At 37.4% G+C, this 22906-nt stretch overlaps 1 protein-coding gene across 1 annotated transcript; it reads left to right on the top strand.

Moving 5' to 3' along the window:
- The first annotated feature begins 216 nt into the window (after positions 1-216).
- Positions 217-21069, top strand: LOC106713011 (fatty acid synthase-like). Its single transcript, XM_045683291.1, has 41 exons — positions 217-304; positions 3683-3835; positions 4241-4433; positions 6242-6362; positions 6842-7045; positions 7142-7258; positions 7847-8010; positions 8156-8298; positions 8500-8703; positions 9032-9221; positions 9400-9559; positions 9730-9899; positions 10157-10308; positions 10582-10765; positions 11035-11183; positions 11393-11577; positions 11923-12042; positions 12372-12481; positions 12562-12752; positions 12873-13042; positions 13522-13785; positions 13959-14079; positions 14164-14454; positions 14528-14971; positions 15071-15241; positions 15323-15453; positions 15566-15716; positions 15871-16042; positions 16162-16274; positions 16351-16512; positions 16683-16811; positions 16961-17040; positions 17332-17487; positions 17784-18035; positions 18269-18422; positions 18696-18900; positions 19140-19290; positions 19672-19843; positions 20001-20177; positions 20255-20357; positions 20436-21069. The coding sequence occupies exons 2-41, from the start codon at positions 3683-3685 to the stop codon at positions 21026-21028; spliced, it is 7272 nt and encodes a 2423-aa protein (XP_045539247.1). The 5' UTR covers positions 217-304; the 3' UTR covers positions 21029-21069.
- The last annotated feature ends 1837 nt before the right edge of the window (positions 21070-22906 follow it).

Raw genomic sequence — 22906 nt, 5'->3', positions numbered from 1 at the left:
CTACCAAACACGGATGTCTTGATGCAGTTGCCAGCGGCAGCGTTTTTAACCGCTGCAATACTACTGGTAGCTCACCGACTGCTTAGAGGTGTCGCTGTCGACTGTCTAAAGCGGTCCGCGTACGGCGGCCCTTAGTATCGCGTAACGTAACATCCTGTATATTTTTTTTCTTAACCATTTTATAAACAAGGTGCTCGCTAACGCCCCTGCCACACGTACAGTGGACAGGTCGACGTCAACGCATCTCCTTATTAAAGTTTTCTTTTAAAATTTACTTTGAAACCACTCTGTGAAATATATCAAGGTAAGTTTGGTGTTTTTTTTTCTACTGTTTTTATAAGTTACGTGTCAAAGTAATTTAATTACCAAAATTAATTTGACAATTAACGGACAAGTTTACGTTGATAATTGTAGACATAACTTGAAATGATGATCGTTTCAATAATCTTAATAATATTACAAATGCGAAAGTTTAGATGTATGGACGGATGGATGGATGTTTGTTTGAAGGTATCTTCGGAATTGGTCAACGGATCTTGATGAAATTTGGCACAGACGTAGAATATAGTCTAGAACATATAGGTTACTATTTTTTTTTTTAATTCGGTGCGTACGGAGTGGCGGGCTACAATTACTCAAAAATAGATATGAGAAATCTTACCTAGATTTATAAATAATGGTGATAAGGAACGAAAGAGTTAATCATATCAGGAACGTGCCAAATATAAGTCCATAATCTTTTCATAGCTTCTTTGGTCACATGCTGTATTGTAGGTGTGACTAGGCCATAGTAAAACACGCTGGTCTAATGCCGGTTGGTTTGACGTTAACATGAAATAGTGAGACAGATTCAAATATTACGAGAAGTACTACTGCGCCATAGTCCGATGGTTAAGAATACAGACATCTGATCACATAATCGAAGGTTCAAATCCCGACATTCGACTATTGTCAATAACACCCTAACACAAGCCTAGAGTTTAGTTTTAATGGTTAAAAGGTATATAAGTTAACAAACAAAAATCTACTAAAATTATATTTTATATATAAAAAGAAAAAACTTGAAGCATTAAATTGCTTTAATATTAATTAATAGAAAAAAACGTTATTTATTTTCATATATTTTATTAACTGTGTTTTTTTTATTTTTAATTATTTATTTATTTCATGTAACATTAGGTAGATACACATATTGGAAAAATATTACATTAGTTTTTTATATAAAATTACAATATTACACACACACTGCAAAACTTAACATTAGAAGATTCATTATACTACATACAACCAAAAAAAAAAACAATAATTTTCCTCCATCTCGTCAACAGATTGATTTTATTTTTGGTTCTTCAGTTTAGGTTCTGATTTAAATTTAGTACATTCATTATAATTGTAAATCCAAAATGGCCGCCACCACAAAATCACCAGTAATATATTAAACACCTCAATATGTATATCAAATGATAGGTGTTGGCTTAAGATTGTTAATAAACATAAACAAGATATTAAAAATGTCAATCGAACTAGTAACTCTAATTTATATAAACATTATTTTAAAAACATCATCATCATCTTACTGGCTTTATCCTACTCACGTGGGGCCAGTGTACAACACACACAGTGGTTTACACTTTAAAGGTTTGGCATCATTTTTACGGCAGGCCTCCTGAATATCACCAACCCTTCTTGGAATACCTTACAATTAAATCTATCTATATATATAAAAGAAATTCGTGTTAGTTACACTATTTATAACTCAAGAACGGCTGAATCGATTTGACTGAAAATTGGTGGGCAGGTAGCTTAGAACCAGGAAACGGACATAGGATAATTTTTACCCCGTTTTCTATTTTTTATTCCGCGCGGACGGAGTCGCGGGTAAAAGCTAGTGGAATATAAACTTAATTATTATAGCTAAATAATTCAAAATTTCTTGTTAATATACACCTACAATAAAAATAAGTAATAAGACAATATAACTATTATTACTAGGTGAAAACTGTGGACGGAATTAAAAGAAAAAAAATCACTTAATCAAAATATATTTAAACAATGTATCGTTTTAATTTATACGGATTTAAATTCCGTGAAAGGGCAACGAAGTGAACTCTGCGCGGCCATTTGCAAGGCAAAACTGATTATAAAGTGTAACAGCACTGCTCGAAAATGCAAAATTATAATTTATGATGACGGCTCTTTTGTCACCTTTCACCTTCAAAAAGTACGTATCACCTCACTGAAGAATCGTTAAAATTCTGTAATTCCGCTTCAGGTTAAAAAAAAAAACAATTTTAACAGTGAGGTGATACGTACTTTTTGAAGGTGAAAGGTGACAAAAGAGCCGTCATCAAAGGAGTTAGGCTGAATCCAAGCAAACCTTGGATTACATGAACCTTAATTTACTTATCATCATGAAAACTCCGTGGAAAAGTCTGAAAACGTACAAGTTAACGCATTTATTACCCTTAGAGGTCTATAGGGGTTATATCCAAGTATACCCCCTATGAAAAATTTAAAATTCTACATTATGTCAGTCATCTGTACTATCTATCATAAATATAAGTGTTATTAAATTAATTTATTTAAAAACGAAAAAATATTTTAAAACAAACGTCTAATATTAGTAACTTAAGTACAACAAATCTCGACTCCGCGTGCATACGGAGTTAATCTCTTAATAATTGTCACCGCGATTGTACAAAACTACAAAGGATGATAGAATTTTAGACAAGGGATTACTTGAACATCTAACATCCATTAGGGTTATATTTCAGGGGGGAGGGGTTAACCAAAATGTACTGATGTTTCTATGTTTCCATTAAAAAATTGGCTACATCATTCTAAGGTTAACTTACGTCCAAAATAAATATTCAATCTTAAAACAATTTTACTTATCCGTCGTATTTCTACTTTACATTTAAATATCGCAAATACGCAATTTATTATAGACAACGGTCGAATAATTTTTTTATTCCGTTTTAAAATAGTTACAAAAAAAAAACGGCTAGATCTCAACGATTCAATGTTTACTTAGGCTTTAAAAGTTACTTTTTAGTTTTATAAATTTTTGGAAATAAATTTAAAACACGTGTGTTAACGCTTATTTGTGTTTCATACCGCATTTGAAATTCCAATTTCGGAATTTTCCATATTGGTAACAATGAACAGTCATTTAACAATAATAATAATAGGTGAGGTCGCTAGGACAAACACGTGACCTTGTATAATTTAGTAAATTTAAATTCACATACACTTTATAACATTTTAATGTGAGATTTTATTTTTTTATAATTGTAATTCATTAGCCTTTATTACTATTTATTTGTTACAATAATAACTTTATAAATTCTATCTTTTTTTTTTTTCAAATATTCACACACTTATATAGTCATTTATAATAACAAGACAAGGTACCGACGGTTGAAAAAGCTTCTCATTAAAATCAACGTAACTATTCATCATCTGATTTATACAACAAATAGCAGTAACATATCTTCTATGAGTACTCTAGGAGGCGAACCATTCAATAATATACATCACAGTATAACGTTTAGCAGTCAGCGGTGGCAGCACTTCACAAAATCTCAGTTTGCTGCACCGACGCCAAATGTTTGAATTCTGCTATCGGCAGTATGATAGCTGACGGTAACCAACTGCGATCTACCATCGTACGATGTTACAGATGCCGCCGACCACCGTGGCAGAAGACCGGCTGACGTCCGGACACCGGCTGTCGCACCCCACTCCCGGGGACGAAGTCCTCATCACGGGATGCTCCGGATACTTCCCGGACTCAGACTCTGTTATACATCTGCAGGAAAACCTCTTCAATAAGGTAATCATATCTGATTTATTTAATATTACTCAGAATAGTTTCTACTATATTATATATATATATAGGTACACTATATTATCGACTCGAATTTTTATAATCCATCTACATAAAGAATGAAATGAAACAGACTTGCGATTTACAAGAAATGATCCTTTTTCGATCAGTTTATTTAATCTACTTATTGTGGGTTGCTGAGACCAAAATCTCCGTTTAAACCATATTGTGTTATCTCTGCTTTCAAAGATATATTAGAGATATGATGATGTGTTTTGTATGGGGATTTTGAGTCACAGTAACTAACGATTAGTTATGGAAATTCATCTGCGATAGGGGCTAGCTTTACAACCACGACAAAGCTCGCTGTTTATTGAGCTCAAGTTTCCTGATGTTATTTCTGATCACCAGGTGGACCTGATCTCTGGAGACGGGCGCCGATGGAAGCTAGCCCATCCTGAGATCCCGCAGCGAACGGGCAAGATCAACAATGTAAACAAGTTCGACGCCTCCTTCTTCGGCGTGCACTTTAAGCAGGCGCACACCATGGACCCCATGTGCAGGATACTTCTAGAGAAGGCCTACGAAGCAGTTATTGACGCCGGTATGTCTGCACCAGTAAAATATTTTTTTAGCGAATAAACTACGGTTAAAGTTACGGTTTAAATAATTCTTTAAACGAATTCTGAATAAATTATCTGCATGGACGGTATTGAAGATATTCGCCTGACCTCAGTTGTCACATACGTGATCCGCACAATACGACAACAATCTAATTTACCCAAATAAAAAACTTGTCGTCTTTCTATAGGAAATAACGAAACAAATTGTGCCGCAGAATAAGGAAACCGAAAGCATCTGAATTACAACATCTAGTCAACCCCCACCCCCGTTCACTCTCCCTACATCGTAATGAGGCCAATTTATCTGAAGTCGGAGGCTTTCGTAAGATTAAATTCGTCGCGGTCATTCGCTAACATTGACTTCTGCTTTCCAAAATAAAACCCTCACGTATGAAATAATACTCTCCGAAATTAAACAATTAAACAAGTAATGTAAAAAATTTCGTCAATTCATTTTGTAAATCTGTTTTTAGAAATTGTAATTGTATCTGGAGTTATGAACTTATTTAACCGCGATACAATGCACTACACCACCGCAATTATTGTACTAATATATATTGCCATTCCTTGCATTCGCTTTGACAACGACAAGCTCACTATACGTCCCCACTGAGGTCGGAACCTACCCTAAGTTACGGGTGACTAGGCCATATTCAACCACGCTGGCCCAGTGCGGGTTGACTTTACATATATCTTTGAATTTCTTTGTAAAACGATGTTTTCCTTCATCGTGAAAATATCGGATAAATGTACATATGAAAATTGAAAAACACATTGGTACATGGCAGGATTCAAACCCAGAACCTGTAGATTACGAGTCAAGTACTTAATCCTGAGTCACCGACGCTCACAAAAATATGTATCAATAATCTAATTACGTAATAAAAATGATAACACTTGTAATTTAATAAAATAAAAAGACTTGGGCGCGCTAAAAACGCCCAATGTAATGTTTTATCTGTTCACCAGCTGTCTTTTGTTACACTTAAATCGATTTATAGGGTTCCGTTATTGGATTTAATATAATAAAAACTTCACTCAAGCACCGCCAACTATAGTTATTCTGTATTTGAATTCAACGATGAATACAATCAAAGCAAGTTAGGAAACCATTTCATCATGAAGTACAATTTAATCAACATCTAATTTCAAACAACGGAACACAATACTGCAGAACCATTCGCCGGCTCTGAAGTGGCGCCTCTTATCTACGAATCCATTAAAACTTTTACGCTGACAGTAATTATAAGTAGATATTGTCACAGCGAACATTGCCGAGAGCCGGTGGAATCTAAATTCCTTCATTAATGTCAATTTAATCTGTATTCGGTAGCGTAGTCGTATTTTAATAGACGAATCCCTCTTCAAAATTTTCTTGTTTCAAACCAGAGATTTCCAAACTTTTTTCTGGTAGACCTCCTTACGTAATGATACTGGTTTCTGTGAACCACCAGTTGCTACATTTTTTCTTTAATTAGTGAACTCTTAACTTTTTACCGCTATTGTAGACTGGACGATCCGTGGACCCAACGGGATCCTGTACTATTTATCTAGTTTGACATTCACTGGTATAAAGAATTTTAACTTTTACGATTGTTCGTGAAAAGTTAAAAGTGATCGATTCGTCTACAATTTTAAATCAAAAAGTAATTTTAAATGTAGACGGATAAAGCTACTGAAACTAAGAGCTAATTAAAAAAAATAACAGTGTAATAAAGTTTGCTGAAAGTTGACCTTATTAAAGACATAAGTTTTTAAAGTTGTTATTTTTATGTTTATATTGTTTCAGGTTTCAACCCCAAAGAACTTCGCAATACAAAGACTGGCGTTTTTATCGGCGCTTGTTTTTCCGAATCTGAGAAAACTTGGTTTTATGAGAAAATGCAGGTCAACGGCTTTGGTGTCACTGGGTGAGATATGCTTCAATATTTTTTAAGAATTAATTTAATATTGTTGTTTTATTATCACTGATAAATAATTACATTTATTTATAAGACAATTGATAAATTTATAAAGATATTACTCCTTCGTTATTTTGAACTTAAAACTAAGCTCAGCTAAAAGTTTTAACAAAGTCCAGGTGAGGAAGACAGCGCTTATCTGAATAATGAAAGTTGAAACGACTTTCCTATTAGCTTTGGTTACAAAGTATTACTGAGTGTTGTAAAATTTACATTTGAAAAAATGGATGAATGGTTTAGATAAAATACGGAACAGTAAGAAATAGTAAATAATATAAGGCTACCTTTTCTATGTTTTTTCTTTTTACACAGTAATTGAAATACAGATTTTTACTTTCACGGGAACGAAGTCGGAGGCAAAAGCTTGTAAAAGCCAAAAGTAAACTTTCAAAACGTGAAGTTTTTGAATTCTATTGTGTCACCAACAGATGTTCTCGCGCCATGTTAGCAAATCGTATCTCCTATTGGCTGGGAGTAACCGGTCCTTCATACACGGTGGACTCGGCCTGCTCCAGCTCGCTATACGCCCTAGAGCACGCCTTCAGAGCCATTCGTGATGGTCACTGCGACGCCGCCATCGTCGGCGGCTCCAACCTCTGTCTGCACCCCTATGTCTCTCTACAGTTCTCGAGGTAAATTGTGAAAATATCTTTATTTTTAGTTCCTAATATTATGTTCTTGCTTTCTTCTTGGATAAATTTTATTGTATTATTTGATTTCTTTACCAGATTGGGAGTGTTGTCGCCTGACGGTCGCTGCAAAAGTTTTGACAATAATGCAAACGGCTACGCGCGCTCTGAAGCAATCGTCGTATGTTTCCTACAAAAAGCTAAAGATTCCCGAAGGTGAATAATACAAAAAACCTAGTTTCTCGTTTGATTTTTCTTGTGGGAAAATAGATAACAGTGACAATGTCTTATAGATATAAAAACTATCTTTTTTTAAATGAATAATCATAACATTTGACTATTGTTATTTTTTTTAATAAAATTACGTTACGTTGCTATTAATCTTATTTTAGCTGTTTTTTAAAATGAACTGTTTAGCATACTAACAAGCTTCAGTAAAAACTAATTAAAAATAAAATGGATTCATACAATATAAGCGAATCTAGTTTCTTGTATTAAATGTTTAACTATCATTTTCCTTTCGTATCCGCGTAAAAGGATTTTTCTTGTGTTTTAAAATTAAAAATTGTATTAGCAATTTATAAGACTTTAAAAGTCGTCTAATCGTCTGTAGACGAATTATGATGTTACAAATTAAAGCCAATTTATCTATACTCAATTATAGGTTTTGTCTGTAGACGAGTATAATAGTTAAAGCCCTTGAACGTGTTATTACAAAATCTTACACACTAATGCCCTCTACGGACAATGCACACAACATTAATTTAAATTAAGCATAATGAACAATTAAGGTTTTCCTTGCAGAGTATATGCTCAGCTGCTCCACGCGAAAACGAACTGTGACGGGTACAAGGAGCAGGGTATCACGTATCCCGCGGGACAGATCCAGAAGCTGCTCCTCAACGAGTTCTACGAGGAGTGCTCCATACCACCATCTACATTAGAATTCGTCGAAGCTCACGGCACTGGTATATAGATCTAATCGGATCTAAAGTCATCCCACACGAATATCACCGTCAACCCTAGGAGGACCTGTCTTAACATGAACTTAATTTTTTAGTGCTTCGTAAATAAATTACAGTTTGTTTGGAAGTCCATCATTGTGTTTTACAGGTACTCGTGTGGGCGACCCCGAAGAGCTGCTGGCCATCGACGAGGTGTTCTGCACGGGGCGCTCCGAACCACTCATGATTGGCTCCATTAAGTCCAACCTGGGTCACAGCGAGCCCGCCTCCGGACTTTGTTCTATCGCTAAAGTTAGTCCATAAATCATATCACCTCTCATAACGATACATGAATTCTACCTTTTTTCAAATTGTATACTACATAAAAAAATGATAAATGTGCATCATCGTCATCATCTGCCTGTGTCTGTCTACTGTGAGCTTTCCTCAATGAATTCCACAACGGTCATCTGCATGGTCAATAGTGTACCAAATTCTGTACTTAATTTTCAGCTCTGCATAGCATACAGCACTGGATACATCCCCCCAAATTTAAACTACAAAGTACCGCGCGAGGGCGTGGCAGCGCTGTCGGAGGGCCGTATGCAGGTGGTGACAGACAAGCAGCCCTGGGGCCGTGGTCTCTCCGGCATCAACAGCTTCGGCTTCGGCGGTGCCAACGCGCACGTGCTTCTCAAGAACGTCGGCAAACAAAAGGTCACCATTACAAAGAGATATTAATACAAGTTTACTTTAGCCAGAAATTAGGTTCACGTATTTAAATATGAAAAGTAGAGTATATTCGTAACGGACAAGCTTTTCCCCTGATGTTAAGCAACTGCAATATACAGGTGCTGTAAAACCCAGAATTAGGTGGGTCGTGGTTACAGAATTATTGCCACCTACCTATATAGAACGAAGAATAGAGAAGGCAGGTATCAGAAGCATTTAAAGTCAGCAAAGAAAAAGACCACACTATAACGTGCTTATTTGATCTATTCTATATCAAGACGTTATTAAGATAAATCGAACCAAATGTCTATAGGTAAACAATGGAATGCCGTCGGATGACTTACCGCGGCTGGTGTGCGTGTCAGGGCGCACGGAGGCCGCAGTCGCTCGCCTACTGGACGATCTGGAGTCCCGCACCGTCGACGTAGAGCTGGTCCGCCTGCTGCACGCCATACACAACGAGGACATCGCCGGACACGTCGTGCGAGGGTACACATTACTCGGTAAGTAAGAACATTTGATAAAGAACACATAATTTATGGAGTAACGATTCAAATTCTGGTGCAACAATACATAGTACTAATAAAATAGAAATCAAATTAAATGTTCTTAAGAGCACAATAAATGTTGTGATTGCATATGCATTTGATTAAAACATGCTTATTTCTGTTTCTGCTGTAGGATCGACTCCAACAAAGAGTGTGAGCTTATTCCGCGACATCCAGTACTTCTCCGGCGTGCAGCGGCCTGTGTGGTTCGTGTACTCCGGCATGGGCTCCCAGTGGGCTGGTATGGCCACCCAGCTCATGAGGATACCGGTCTTTGCCGCCGCTATACACAAGTCAGTACACATCTCTAAACACAATTTATCTGCCATACTATTATTTTATTCGTTCTTAGATGTTAGATGAGTCTTGCTGACATTAAGTGACTACCTTAGTGATCACCTTATAACTCTAGTTTGTTTTTCAAGTGACATATTTATTATACTCTTTAACTTCGTTTTTATAGATGTCATAAAGTGTTAGAACCGAAAGGCATCAACCTGACAAAGATAGTGACGGATCCTGACCCGCGTATATACGACAACATCCTCAACTCCTTTATTGGTATCGCGGCTGTGCAGATAGGCCTCACCGACGTGCTCAGAGCTGTCGGCATCCAGCCAGACTACATCATTGGTAAGTCTAAATGACTCTTAAGTTATGTCAGTACATACTTCAGCTCTATCATCATCCTGCCTTTTCTCTACAAAGGGTCGGCACAAAATGTTACTACTCTTTCATACACCTCTATCAGCCGTCGTAAATAGATTCGCCTCCTTCTAATGAATATCCTCTTACACACAACCTATCCATACTTTTTTCAGTCTTCCTTCATAAATAATAATTTGACCAAATTACAGAATTTGTTAACTATATAATGTATTGGCAACCAGGTCACAGTGTGGGTGAGCTGGGATGTGCGTATGCTGACGGTTGCTTCACTGCGGAGGAGATGATCCTGTCGGCCTACAGCCGCGGCCTCGCCTCCATTGAGACGCCCTTCATCAAAGGATCTATGGCTGCAGTCGGATTAGGATACAATCAGGTTACTTTTCTTTGTTAAATAAAAGTAAAAGAAATTATATTTCATCATCATCAGCTCACTATACGTCCCCACTGAGGGGGTCGGAGCCTACCCTAAGTCAGGGGTGACTAGGCCATAGTCAACCACGCAGGTCCAGTGCGAGGTGACTTCACACATATCTTTGACTTTCTTCTCAGATAAATTACATGAAATCTAATTAAAAGAGTGTACGAATAATTTGAGATGGAAACAAACTATTGAGAAGGAAAATTAATGAAATTTTTGTGGGAACAGATCAAATCAATGTGCCCGCCGGAGATCGAGGTAGCGTGTCACAACGGACCCGACTCGAGCACCATCTCGGGCCCCGCCGACATCATGCAGAAATTCGTGGCGCAGCTGAGCCAACAGGGGGTGTTCGCCAAGGAGGTGCCCTGCTCCAACATCGCATACCACTCCAGATACATCGCTGATGCTGGTAACTATTTTGTTACAAGAAAAATTAAATTTCTTAAAAAATTACCCTTAGTATTCAAAAAAAGTTTTGAAAGAAAAAACATTATGATTAAAATCTTAAAAAGTAAAACAAAAAATGTAAAGAAAAAATCAAAACTAAATAAAACATTTCAAAATTAGTTAATTTACATAATTTTAAATAAATGATAAGATTAAAATTAAATTAAATTGAAAAAATATTAAAATAAAAAGAATGTGTAGCTTTCTATATCTTATTTATTTCTTAAAAAGGTCCCAAATTACTGAAATACCTACGAGAAGTGATCAAGGACCCCAAGCCCAGGTCCGAGCGCTGGGTGTCGACTTCTGTGCCTCAAGCTTTATGGAAAGACCCTAGAGCTGAACTATCATCAGCAGAATACCACACCAACAACCTATTGGTAATAACTTATAATCGTCTTTTTTAAAACTAACGCCTCGTTTCTCTCCGTTATTTATTTAACTGTTCCAAGACTATCTTTCCATGGTATTACGATTATCGAAGTAAGGCGGATTCCGTGAATGATAAATGATCGATCAGAAGGCTGTCTTAATTATTTCGTATAAGAGATACGATTAACGATGTTTTAATTCTAATTAAATTCCTCAGAGTCCAGTGCTATTCGAAGAAGCGGCGCGCCTCATCCATCCCAACGCGATTACAGTCGAAATAGCTCCGCATGGTCTGCTGCAAGCCATCCTGCGCCGTTCGCTCAAGGAGGAAGTAATGAACGTCGCCCTCACGCAGAGGAAGCACGAAGATAATGTTCAAGTACTGTTAAACGCCTTAGGAAAGTAAGTTATATGTTCCCAAAATATTTATGTTATAGGAGATCAGTGGACCTAGCACGAATGTTTGCGTTAATCGTCGTCGTATCGTCATTATCAATGATGTCAAAATTAATATGAGATTTTTGGTTTACTTTATGCCCTATAGGTACACTGCACAAATATTCGTGCTAGTCCCACAGACAAGAAGAAAATATTACAAAAAGTTATTAATGAATAATATTCTGAGTATATAAAATTAAGTAAATAAAGAAAAGCAAAATACTGTAAACACCAAAATGTCTGATGAACATCAATTATTAGGATTACGAAAAGATTGATAAATTTAATATGTCACAATAATATTTTTAGGTTATACGAGACGGGACTGAACCCGCAGCTGGCTAACTTGTACCCGCACGTCGAGTTCCCTGTGTCACAGGGCACGCCGATGTTATCGCACCTTGTCGAATGGGAACACAGTGAAGATTGGTGAGATTTTTTAAAGTTTTAATATCGACGAGTGTCAATCTCATTATTATTAAAACAATTCCACTTTACAAAGAACGTTACCATGAGGTAAAATGTTAGTGATGCCATCTTTTTCTCTGTACATGTAATTCTTTGATGCTATTTATTTTACTTGTCACTTCACTAATAATATTTGTGGTATTCTTTTATAATAATGTTGGAAGCAATTCCATATCTCAGACCTCTGATAGGATTTGCAAAATATTGTCTACCAATAGTAATTTTTTTAAGTACAAATGTCATCTTATGAATTTTAAATAATGATTTGACGATATCCCGTGTACTCTTAGGTACGTAACATCATACAAGGCACAAGAGAAAATGAAGTCCGGGGAAAGGACAGTCAGAATGTCTATCATCGATGAAGACAGCGAGTACATGGCTGGACACGTTGTCGATGGTAATATATTCTTAATATTATATTTCCCTTAATTTAACAATTCCAAGAATAAAATATATATGCGTTTATGTTAATCACAGGTCGCAACCTCTACCCTGCCACCGGGTACCTGGTACTAGTGTGGGAGACGCTGGGCATGATGATGGGCGAGCTCTACACGGAAGTGTCCGTTGTCTTCGAGAACGTCCGCTTCCAGAGAGCCACCAACATACCTAAAGAGGGCAACTTGGAGTTTATCGTCATGATACAGAAGGGCAGTGGGAACTTTGAGGTTAGAATTTGTTGTTGATATCAAAAAATTTACACCTTTTTCTTTTAAAATATATTTAAGGACTTAAGATTGTTATCCGTTATAAATATAACCGTAAAGCCCTCTTTCCTTGTATTGCAGATTGTAGAAAGCGGTGCGTCAATAGTGACAGGTCGCATTTACGCCAAGAAGAATGTTGGACAAGAATACCGCGTGCTCCCCGCGCCGCCCGAGGTCACAGGACCCGAAGTCAGACACATGCTTACCAAAGACTTCTACAAGGAATTGCGTCTTAGAGGTTACCAATATAGGTAAAAAATTGCATTATAAACAAATGTTTTTAATATTTAGTTTCGTTTTTGTTCTTTCGTAATTTTACTATAATTAATTCATATGATTTTGGCGGAATTTATCATAACGCCTCGGGTTCTGTGGGCCTAACACGAATAATTGTGACATGTGCCATCGTATCGTCATCGACAGAATATGGATTAAAATTTTTGCAGCGCCCCCAGTTGGGCGTAAAGTACACCAGCAAATCTCATACAAATTTTGAAATAATTGTCGCAAATATTCGTGCTAGGCCCACTGTATTCAATTTTGAAGCGTAATTACCAAACATCATTTGCACATTAATCACTTTAACAATAACGCTCAAACGGCCATGATAAATTAGTTTGTCAACACATAAGACCGTAATACTTAGTTGTTTAATTTCTGATATTTACTGGTAAAATCTATTGAAGTTCAGTCCTAGCTTCAACAATATTTAATAATAAATTCATTTCAGTGGCCTGTTCCGTGGCGTAATCGGTTGCAATGTGGAAGGCACTCGAGGCCGCCTCGCGTGGGTCAACAACTGGGTCACCTTCATGGACTGCATGCTGCAGCTCAAGATCGTAGGACAGGACACGCGCGGCCTCTTCGTGCCTACCAGGATAGAGAAGCTCTGCATCGACGCCGCCATGCACTACAGCGCCATCTCTAACATGAACCCGGACTCCAACAGACAATCATTTGAAATACGCGTCTACCCAGATGTCGACGTTATCAGGTAAATGAACAAGTAAAACGAATAACGAAACTCATTGAAAGAATACGTATCGAATGACAGCTCAGTTTACAAAATTGATTCAGTTCTAGGCTCCAGACAGAAGGGATATAATTAAAGGGATTAATATATTTATATTGCTTTATTATATTTCTACTTCTTATTGTAATTCTCAGAGCTGGTGGTGTTGAAATCAGAGGTCTTCACGCAACACCCATATCTAAGAAGATACCACTAGGAGTTCCTGTTCTTGAGAAAAATGAATTTGTTGCTAACTTTGGTCAAAACAAGATGAAGGTAAATTACAAAATAACACAATAAGTTATGATGTAACTATTTCTGATACATTTCGTTACTAATAATGAGTTTGTTATTACACAGATGGAAGATATCCTGCGTGCTAATATTCAAATAATTCTAGAAAACATACAAACATACAAAGTCAAGAGCATCGAAGTTGTCGACGAAGAATACAAAACAAATGAACTTAGTCCAGTCATCGAGACAGTCGCTGACGTGCTTGGAGATCTGCCGCTAGTGCAGGCAGAACTACTAGTTGTATCAGAGGAACCACTTGAAATGCCTTCCCACATTACCGTAGAAAATAAAAAATTAACCGGCGAAAGCAATACTGTTATTTTCGTTGGAGCAAATCTTTTACAAAGACCAGATGTAATTAGATAATTTCTTACTAAAATAATTATTATCGTGTTTAAACTTAATACTGACGAAATAATATTTTCAGGTTCTTCAACAAGCCGTGTCAACATTAAGAGACAAATGTTTCATTATTAGTCGCGAAAAAAACCGTCCCAATCCAAAAGAATACTCGGATAAGTACGACATAGTAACTATTCATGATACTGGGCTAGAATTTGTCGTCATGTTCAGAAAAAGAATTGGAGCTAAACCTGCTAAATTCATTAGAATTATGGCAGCAGATCAGGAATTCTCTTGGATCGACAAAGTCAAGGATGAACTCAAAGAGGGACAGAAACTAGTACTATACAGTCAAGACGAGCCTATTAACGGTCTTTTGGGTCTTGTCAATTGTTTGAGAAGGGAACCTGGTGGGGAAATTGTGTACGGTCTACTTATAGCCGACCCATCCGCACCACCTTTTAACCCAGACTTGGAATTCTATGAGGAACAATTAGATAAGGATCTTGCTTTGAATGTTTATCAAGATGTAAGTGGCATTACTAAGAAACTGTGATAGAAGTTTTCCCACTGTCATAGGTAACCACCACTTAACATAATTTTGTTACATCTGGATCTGATTTTTCAGGGTCAATGGGGAACTTACCGGCACTTGTTGCTGGGAGATTTGGAAACTGTGAAGGCTGCACACGCTTTTGTTAACACGACAACTATCGGTGATCTCTCTTCATTGAAATGGTTAGAAGGTAGCCTTAAGCAAAATCATCAATTCAAAAATCCAGAAAAGATTCTTATTCAAGTAAGTAACCATGCATTAAATTGAAATATGAGACAAAATTATTGCTTTTCTTTTATATCACTTAATAAAATTAACTTTCAGGTTTACTGCGCGGCTTTGAACTTCCGTGATGTAATGACAGCAATGGGCCGCGTCACAGTCGACGCGGTAGCTCGTGGCAGGCTGAACCAGGAATGCGTGCAGGGTTTCGAAGTTGTAGGCAGGACGCCCAAGTTAGTTCCACTTACAGTCTTACGTGCATAATTTTTTAGATTTAGGAATTTGTTACATTACACTTTTTTTTTGTAAGTTTCACACAAAGTAATGATAATTGTTACTTAACAGTGGTTCCCGTGTCATGGCCATGGTCCGCAACAGTGGTATGGCAAACATGGTGGCCGGTGACAAGATTCTCATGTGGAGCATTCCTGACGAATGGACTTTCGAAGAGGCTTGCAGCGTTCCAGTGGCTTACGGAACTGTCTACTACGCATTTGTATGTAAATTTGTATTTTTGTCATCTAAAGCAAACAACGTGAGAAAACAAAACTGTGAATTCATGATACAATAATGTTACAAATTTTATATAAATGGCATGAAGATTAGTAGAAATGCTTGCTGTTATTAACCATCAACACCTTGTATGGTAGGTGATGGTGGCGCAGCTGCAGCGTGGCGAGTCAGTGCTGATTCATGCGGGGTCCGGCGGTGTGGGCCAGGCTGCCATCAACGTGGCGCTGCACTACGGCTGCGAGGTCTTCACCACCGTCGGCACACCTGAGAAGAGGGCCTTCATCAAGAAACTCTTCCCGCAACTTAAAGGTTTGAGGAAATCTATAACATACTAGCAATTTACCTTGTTTAGCTAAGTAAATGTATAGAAAAATAAATGGTGAAGCTTTTTATAAGTGTGTTAATTCTTACTTTTTTGTTTTTAATAGACAGTCATATTGGCAATTCTCGTGACACATCATTCGAAGACATGATTCGACGTGAGACCAAAGGAAAGGGCGTAGACGTAGTACTGAATTCCCTGTCCGATGAGAAGTTGCAGGTAAATGCTATAAAATTGTTATAGTGAGAAAGTATAAAAATATAGTACATATGAATTAACTTTTCCTTGTTCCCAGGCGTCAGTGCGTTGCCTAGGCTACCGCGGCAGATTCCTGGAGATCGGAAAGTTCGACATCAGCAATAACACACCCATCGGCATGTACTACTTCCTCAAGGAGACTTCCTTCCACGGCATCATGTTGGACTATATCTTCGATCAGAACGTTGAGTTCAGAAAGGTCAGTCGTAGGTCGCATTAGAAGACATAGAAATAAATTTGAAGACATTGTGAAGTGCTTGCCAAACAAGCTTTTAGTCATCAATTTGTATTTACACGACATAGTTTCCAAAATTCCTTATCATTGGTTTGTAAAAATCTGATGTTACAATTGAGTATGTTATTGTTTAGAAACTACAAGATCTTTTGCTGACGGGCATCGAGAGCGGTGCCGTGCGACCCCTCACTTACTGCATCTTCGAGAAGGACGAAGTGGAACAGGCCTTCAGATACATGGCGGCCGGCAAACACATCGGCAAGGTAACCATCACACAAACATTAAACACTTATCCAGATACATATCTAAACAATGAACTAGACTCGTTAGCTTATAACAATAAATAAATTTCTATAAAGGGAAATAAGGTTTAAGGAGTCTTGACTGACTGATTTGAGTTTATTCTTTTTAGGTGATTGTAAAAATCCGAGATGAGGAGCGCATCAACCGACCAGTCAAACCCACAACCGTGTTCATGGATGCTGTCCCAAGGTAAAAATTAATCTGTTATTAAGTACTTATTAAAAGTAAAGGACAATTGGCTAACGGTTGAAATCATTTTTTTTGCACAAATCAAATATTAGTATGGTATTACTTATTAATTTGGCTTATTTATCTATAAATTATTGAATAATTTTTGTATCGTACAATGTAATTAAATAAGTTTTGGATCGATTTCGAGAATCGAATATTTCGCCAGTATATTACATTCGCCTCATTAAATCTTCCGATTTTCTCTTCCAACTCACACTTTATGCTAACGAGAGAGTTTCCATATTCCAGGTATACTTGTCAGGAAGAACTAGTATACGTAGTGGTAGGAGGCCTGGGCGGCTTCGGTTTAGAACTGGCAGACTGGCTTATCATGCGCGGCGCCAGGAAAGTACTCCTTACCTCGCGCAGAGGAATCAGCAACGGATACCAATCCAGCAGAATAAGGTTTGTTCTTGTTTATTTAATTCTTAATCATAATTTTAACTATTAAATTAAAAATAAATTTAAAAGTTTAAAAACAATTTCGATCGTAGTAAAAGAATGTTCAATATTAATAAATGTGTTGAAAATATTTTTTATTTGAAAGTAAATTAAATGTCACTGCCCCGGTAAGAAGCGATTAAAAATCACTTACAATGGCGTTGAGTTTTCTTAAGGCTTTAGGACGAGACTAGTACGTCAATAGTAAGAGTTGACTAGCTCTGAGTACGACGCAACGGTAAAATTAATATTTATTTTAGAGCGTGGTCCGCATACGGCGCCGATGTCCGTATCTCAACTCATGATATTGTGACGGAGTCGGGCTGCGAGGAAATGCTGAAGATGGCCAACTCCATGGGCCCCGTGGAGGCGATCTTCAACCTGGCAGTCATCCTCAAAGACTCCATATTCCAGAATCAGACGCCGGAAACTTTCAAAATATCGTTCGGACCAAAAGCGATCGCCACAATGAACTTGGACAAATTATCAAGAAAACTTTGTCCGAGATTGAAGTGAGTTTCTTTTACGATTAAATTCAATTAAATAAGGCAGCTTATTATAAGGAAGTGTAAATATTACAACACAAAAGTCCGATAAGACCCACAACTTAGCAGATGAAATGAAACAAAGAAATTAAAACGAAAGCAAAACCTTTCAAAGTTTAAAAGCTAATAACTTTCATAATTTTTGTAACGTCACATTTAACACGATTTCTAATTTCCATAATTTGATTTGATTTTTTCAGGGACTTTGTAATATTTTCATCTGTGTCTTGCGGGCGAGGTAACGCCGGACAGACCAATTACGGTCTCTCGAACTCCGTCATGGAGAGGATCTGCGAGTGGAGGAAGAAACTTGGTCTTCCTGCGCTTGCCGTGCAGTGGGGCGCTGTTGGCGATGTTAGCATAAATTTATTAATTTTGAACTCGATTTAATTGCGACGTTTTATAAACGTCTAGGCCATTTTTGAGTATGAAATAATTTCCCATTGTATTACAAAGGAAATAGACATTATAATAAAAGCTAAGAACTCCACAAGTAGTTACACAGTTTTTATTTATATCTTGTTGATTCCTAATTGAGAATCAGCATTTTAAATTATTCATAACCTGCAAAATCTTTAATTTTCAATTTTAGGTAATAAATGTTTCTGCAATATTGCTTTTTTGCAGGTGGGTTTGGTAGCAGACATGCAAGACGAGGACGTGCAGTTGGAAATCGGTGGCACGCTGCAGCAGAGGATCTCCTCATGCCTGCTGTCGCTGGACAAATTCCTCAAGCAGGATGCGCCAATCGTCTCCTCCATCGTAGTCGCCGAGAAGAAAGCAGGCGGCTCCGGCTGCGGGAACATAGTTGACACTGTCGCACAAATTATGGGTAAAGAAAAAGACAGCTCACTCTGCATGTCTTGGCATCTCATTGCCACTCTCACTAAAAATCGCTTACTCAGGTTTCGCTTACTGTAGATATTTAGTAGGAACCAACACTAAGTGACTATTAGGGAAAATAAATACAAACATACCAAAATAAATGAAATAGGTAAAAAAGTATGAAAATTGTGGCTTCTTCGATTGAAATTTCTAATTAGAAGTAATAAAGTGTACATTAACGTACAGGTATCAAGGATTTGAAGACTGTATCGCAGCAAGTGTCCCTGGCCGAGCTGGGCATGGACAGCATGATGGCGGTCGAGATCAAACAGACGCTCGAAAGAGAGTTCGAGATCTTCCTCACGGCGCAGGACATCAGGACACTCACCTTCGCTAGGTATATTAGACTAACTTAAGCAGTAACCTGGTAACTTCGGTCAGAGAGCGGATGTGGGATTCGTACCGTGGTAAATAGGGACGATTGATTTCGGGCTTACAAGTTGAAGAAGAACTAAAGTAGCAAAATGTTTACCGATACAGAGAAATATTTTTAAAAATGTATTTTATATCACTAACAAAGTTCATGTGCTCGACTAACGGCTATATAATACGTATACGTATATATCCATAATATATCATATAACAGATACTATGTCAAACTCGTTGTTCACAATTACAGTAAAAGTCAAAAGAAAGGAAATAAAAGAAAGCAATAATGCAATTATAGTTAAATTGAGACATAATAAATGAATACAATTAAACAATTGAATTGTTATAGATTAGTGGAGTTAACGGCGCAGAGAGAGGCGGCGGCATCAACGTCGGCGGCGCGGCCTGTGCAGGCGGACGCGGCCGCCGGACTACGTGTCTTCATCCGGAACTTCGGCGACGAGAAACTCGCTTCCGAGCCCCTCATCTACATGTCTACCATGGTCTCAGATGGCGGAGATGTAAGTAAACATGCAAGAATGAAGAACGCAATTCAAATAGAAAAAAATCTGCCTGTCTACACTACATTTTCATTTCTATGTCTATTAGCAGAAATGCATGTATATTTACGAATACAGCAATAATAACGATTTACTTAATATTATGTATGTGTTGCAGAATGAAGTTCCGATCGACGAGTTGGAGCCTGTGATGTTCATGGTGCCGGGGTTGGAGGGTTGCGCGGCGGTCATGGAGCCGCTCTGCCGTAGACTCAAGATCAAGATATGCGCGCTGCAGCTCGGCATCGAGTTCAGGAACGATAACCTCGACTCCATGGTTGACAGGCTGCACCAGGTATGATTGGTCAGATATCAGACCCCTTTATGTAAGTAAAGTTGTATGAAAATTAACGCATTTATATTTTGCTTTAGACAATGAAGAGCCGGCTAGTCCCGGGCGCGCCCTTCATCTTGCTCGGCTATAGCTTCGGCACCTTGCCCGTCCTCAGGTTGGCGTCTGCACTTGAAAACGATGGTACGTTTTTAACTAATACTAATATTTTAAGTTTATAAAAAAGATATATGTAATACAACGCTCATTACTTTCTTCCAGGTCACAACGGTATCGTATTCTGCATTGACGGAGCACCCGACTTCCTGTACAGTCTGCTCACCATGACACTGGATACCAAAGATGACGTACTGCTGCAGAACACCTTGATCTGCCACACCGTTGACACCGTGGCTCCTAACAATGACGTCACCAGCACTCTCATGCAGAAACTCAGCGAGATAGAGTCCTACGAAGAAAGGATAAAGTACGCAATAACAGTGGCACCCGTACGTCAAAAGTATTCAGATAACTTCGTGAGCGCGGTCGCAGCGGCCAGTTTCGACAGACTGAAGATGGTGTTAGACTTCAAGCCTCTGGAGAAGAAGCTCTCAGCTCCCATATTCCTTCTGAGACCTAAAGATCCACCGCCGTTCGTGACGTGCGAGGAGAACTACGGCCTCGACAAATACACCGAAAGCCAAGTAACCGTACACAATTTGGAAGGCAACCACATTACAATTATTGAAAACAAAGATTGCGCCAATATTATCAATAGAATTTTATTAGAAAAAGATAAAAATATTGATACCGGCAAAACTGCTCTTAATGTTGTTACCAGTATGGTTGAAAATCAAAGAACCGTACAAATCTAGGTTATAAAATAATTCTGTAGTTAATTTTACGGTTTTAACTGTTTATTATATTTACATAGAATTTATTTATTGTTGTAACTTATATTTATTTAGTTCATAATATTGTTTTAATTTGACACAAAGGCCAGTACCAAATAAAATATTCATTAGATAATTTATATTTTGTAATTGCGTAAAATATTTTGTAACTGGGTCTTAGGTGAGTGTTTTTGCATTGTTTTTTTATTAAGTAACTTGTGGTAGTTCATTAAACTAATAAGCTTTTGTTATTTATGTGATGGGATTTAAAAATAAAATATTAATCTTTTGTATTTTATTGTTTTTATTTTCTTACATTTTACTTATTTTGTAATGCCTTTTTTGAGAATTAATGCTCAGAACTCAGATTCAAATTTAATTATCTACTTAATTAAAACTAGCCGTATAAATTTAAACTGAATTCTTATTAAAAATACTAGAAACTTTACTGTTATTTAAACACAAGTAACATATGTTTCAAGCACAAACAAGAGTCCACAAAGTTACATCAGTAATACCAAGGTGCCGCTGCTTGAATGTAATTTCTGTTCTCGCGGGACTTTCATTACGCGCCGGGAATAATTAGCGCCTACGTCCGCATCTGTACTGTTTTGACGTTTACATTGGAGTCATTTACAAAAACCCACGTGTTTACACTTTATGTAATAGATTGGCATTAATATATAAGCTAGTGGCCACCTGAATACGGCTAAATAGCACCGTTGTCCATAGACATCCATAATTTTAGATGCTTGTCTACCTTCAATCGATACATGAGTTGACGCACAGGGGATATCCCCTTCCTATGCGTCCCTTCCTTCGTCAAATCCACTTCTACTTCACTTCCTTTCCTTACAAGAAAAGGATGGGAAGGGAAAGGGGTCTAAAATTAAGCCACCATCACGCACACTCAGACGAAACGTGCAATTGCTTCCACTTCAAGCCCTTCTTCTGTGTGGTCGTTGTATTACACCGGACGAGCCGGCCAATTCCTGCAATGGATTTTGTTGTTGCTGGCGTCTACCACTGTTAAAAGATTTCTTTCTTTTACTAAAGGAAAAGGTATTACTTCATAATGGTGACTAGCCAGTACGAAACAAACCTTGTATACCTAATTATAGTTAGTTACTACAGTGTAAACTCTTTATAACGAAACTCAAGGGACTGAGCATTTTTGTCGTTATAGAGAGTTATCGTTATATGGAGTGAACAAAAAAAACAACCAAATTAACAAGATAACATAACATAAACAATAATACCGATAACAAATATTTACTGTCTACAAATATGAACACATTTCTTCGTAATAGAGAATGGCGTATCGCTATAAAGAGTGTTACATTATGTGGGTTTTAACGCAAACCAACCAAATTGGGCTCACTTCAACGTTACAGGGAGTTTATTGTTATAAAGGATAACGTTATAAAGAGTTAACACTGTATTCATGTGTTGATACAAAATTATTATATAAAGAGTTAAAATTTAGTTATTCCTCACAATAATATATAAGTTGGCGTTAATATAGAAATAATACTTTAGAATTAGTAAATCAGGAACACTCAAATATATATTTTAAATTTATTATAATTAGGGATTTATTTGGGTAAGGTTTTATCAACTGGTTGTAACGTATGTTACAAAAATTCAATAAGCTGACATTTCTGAACGGATTGATGACTCTGTGGCGCGAGCTGTCAGTTGATTTTACGACTTGTCACTGTCACTTTTTACCTTGACCTCGATGCGAAGGGCATCGACCCTGTATAACCTATAATTTTGATATCTTTATTTAATCTTATACCAAATTCTTACTTCTTATCGAAATAAGAATTGCTCCCCGTACTGGGTAAGTTGTGCAAA

The sequence above is a fragment of the Papilio machaon genome, chromosome 21, assembly GCF_912999745.1.
Source record: "Papilio machaon chromosome 21, ilPapMach1.1, whole genome shotgun sequence".
Lineage (NCBI taxonomy): Eukaryota > Metazoa > Arthropoda > Insecta > Lepidoptera > Papilionidae > Papilio > Papilio machaon.
This window is presented reverse-complemented; position numbering and strand designations above follow the sequence as displayed.

What these genes read in the sequence shown, in the direction of transcription:
- LOC106713011 (XM_045683291.1), top strand. Translation starts at nt 3,683, where the DNA reads ATGCCGCCGACCACCGTGGCAGAAGACCGGCTGACGTCCGGACACCGG. An exon ending in GTTGTAGGCAGGACGCCCAA is followed by an intron (nt 15,454 to 15,565) that starts GTTAGTTCCACT and finishes GTTACTTAACAG; the next exon opens with TGGTTCCCGTGTCATGGCCA. An exon ending in TGGTCTCAGATGGCGGAGAT is followed by an intron (nt 19,844 to 20,000) that starts GTAAGTAAACAT and finishes TATGTGTTGCAG; the next exon opens with AATGAAGTTCCGATCGACGA.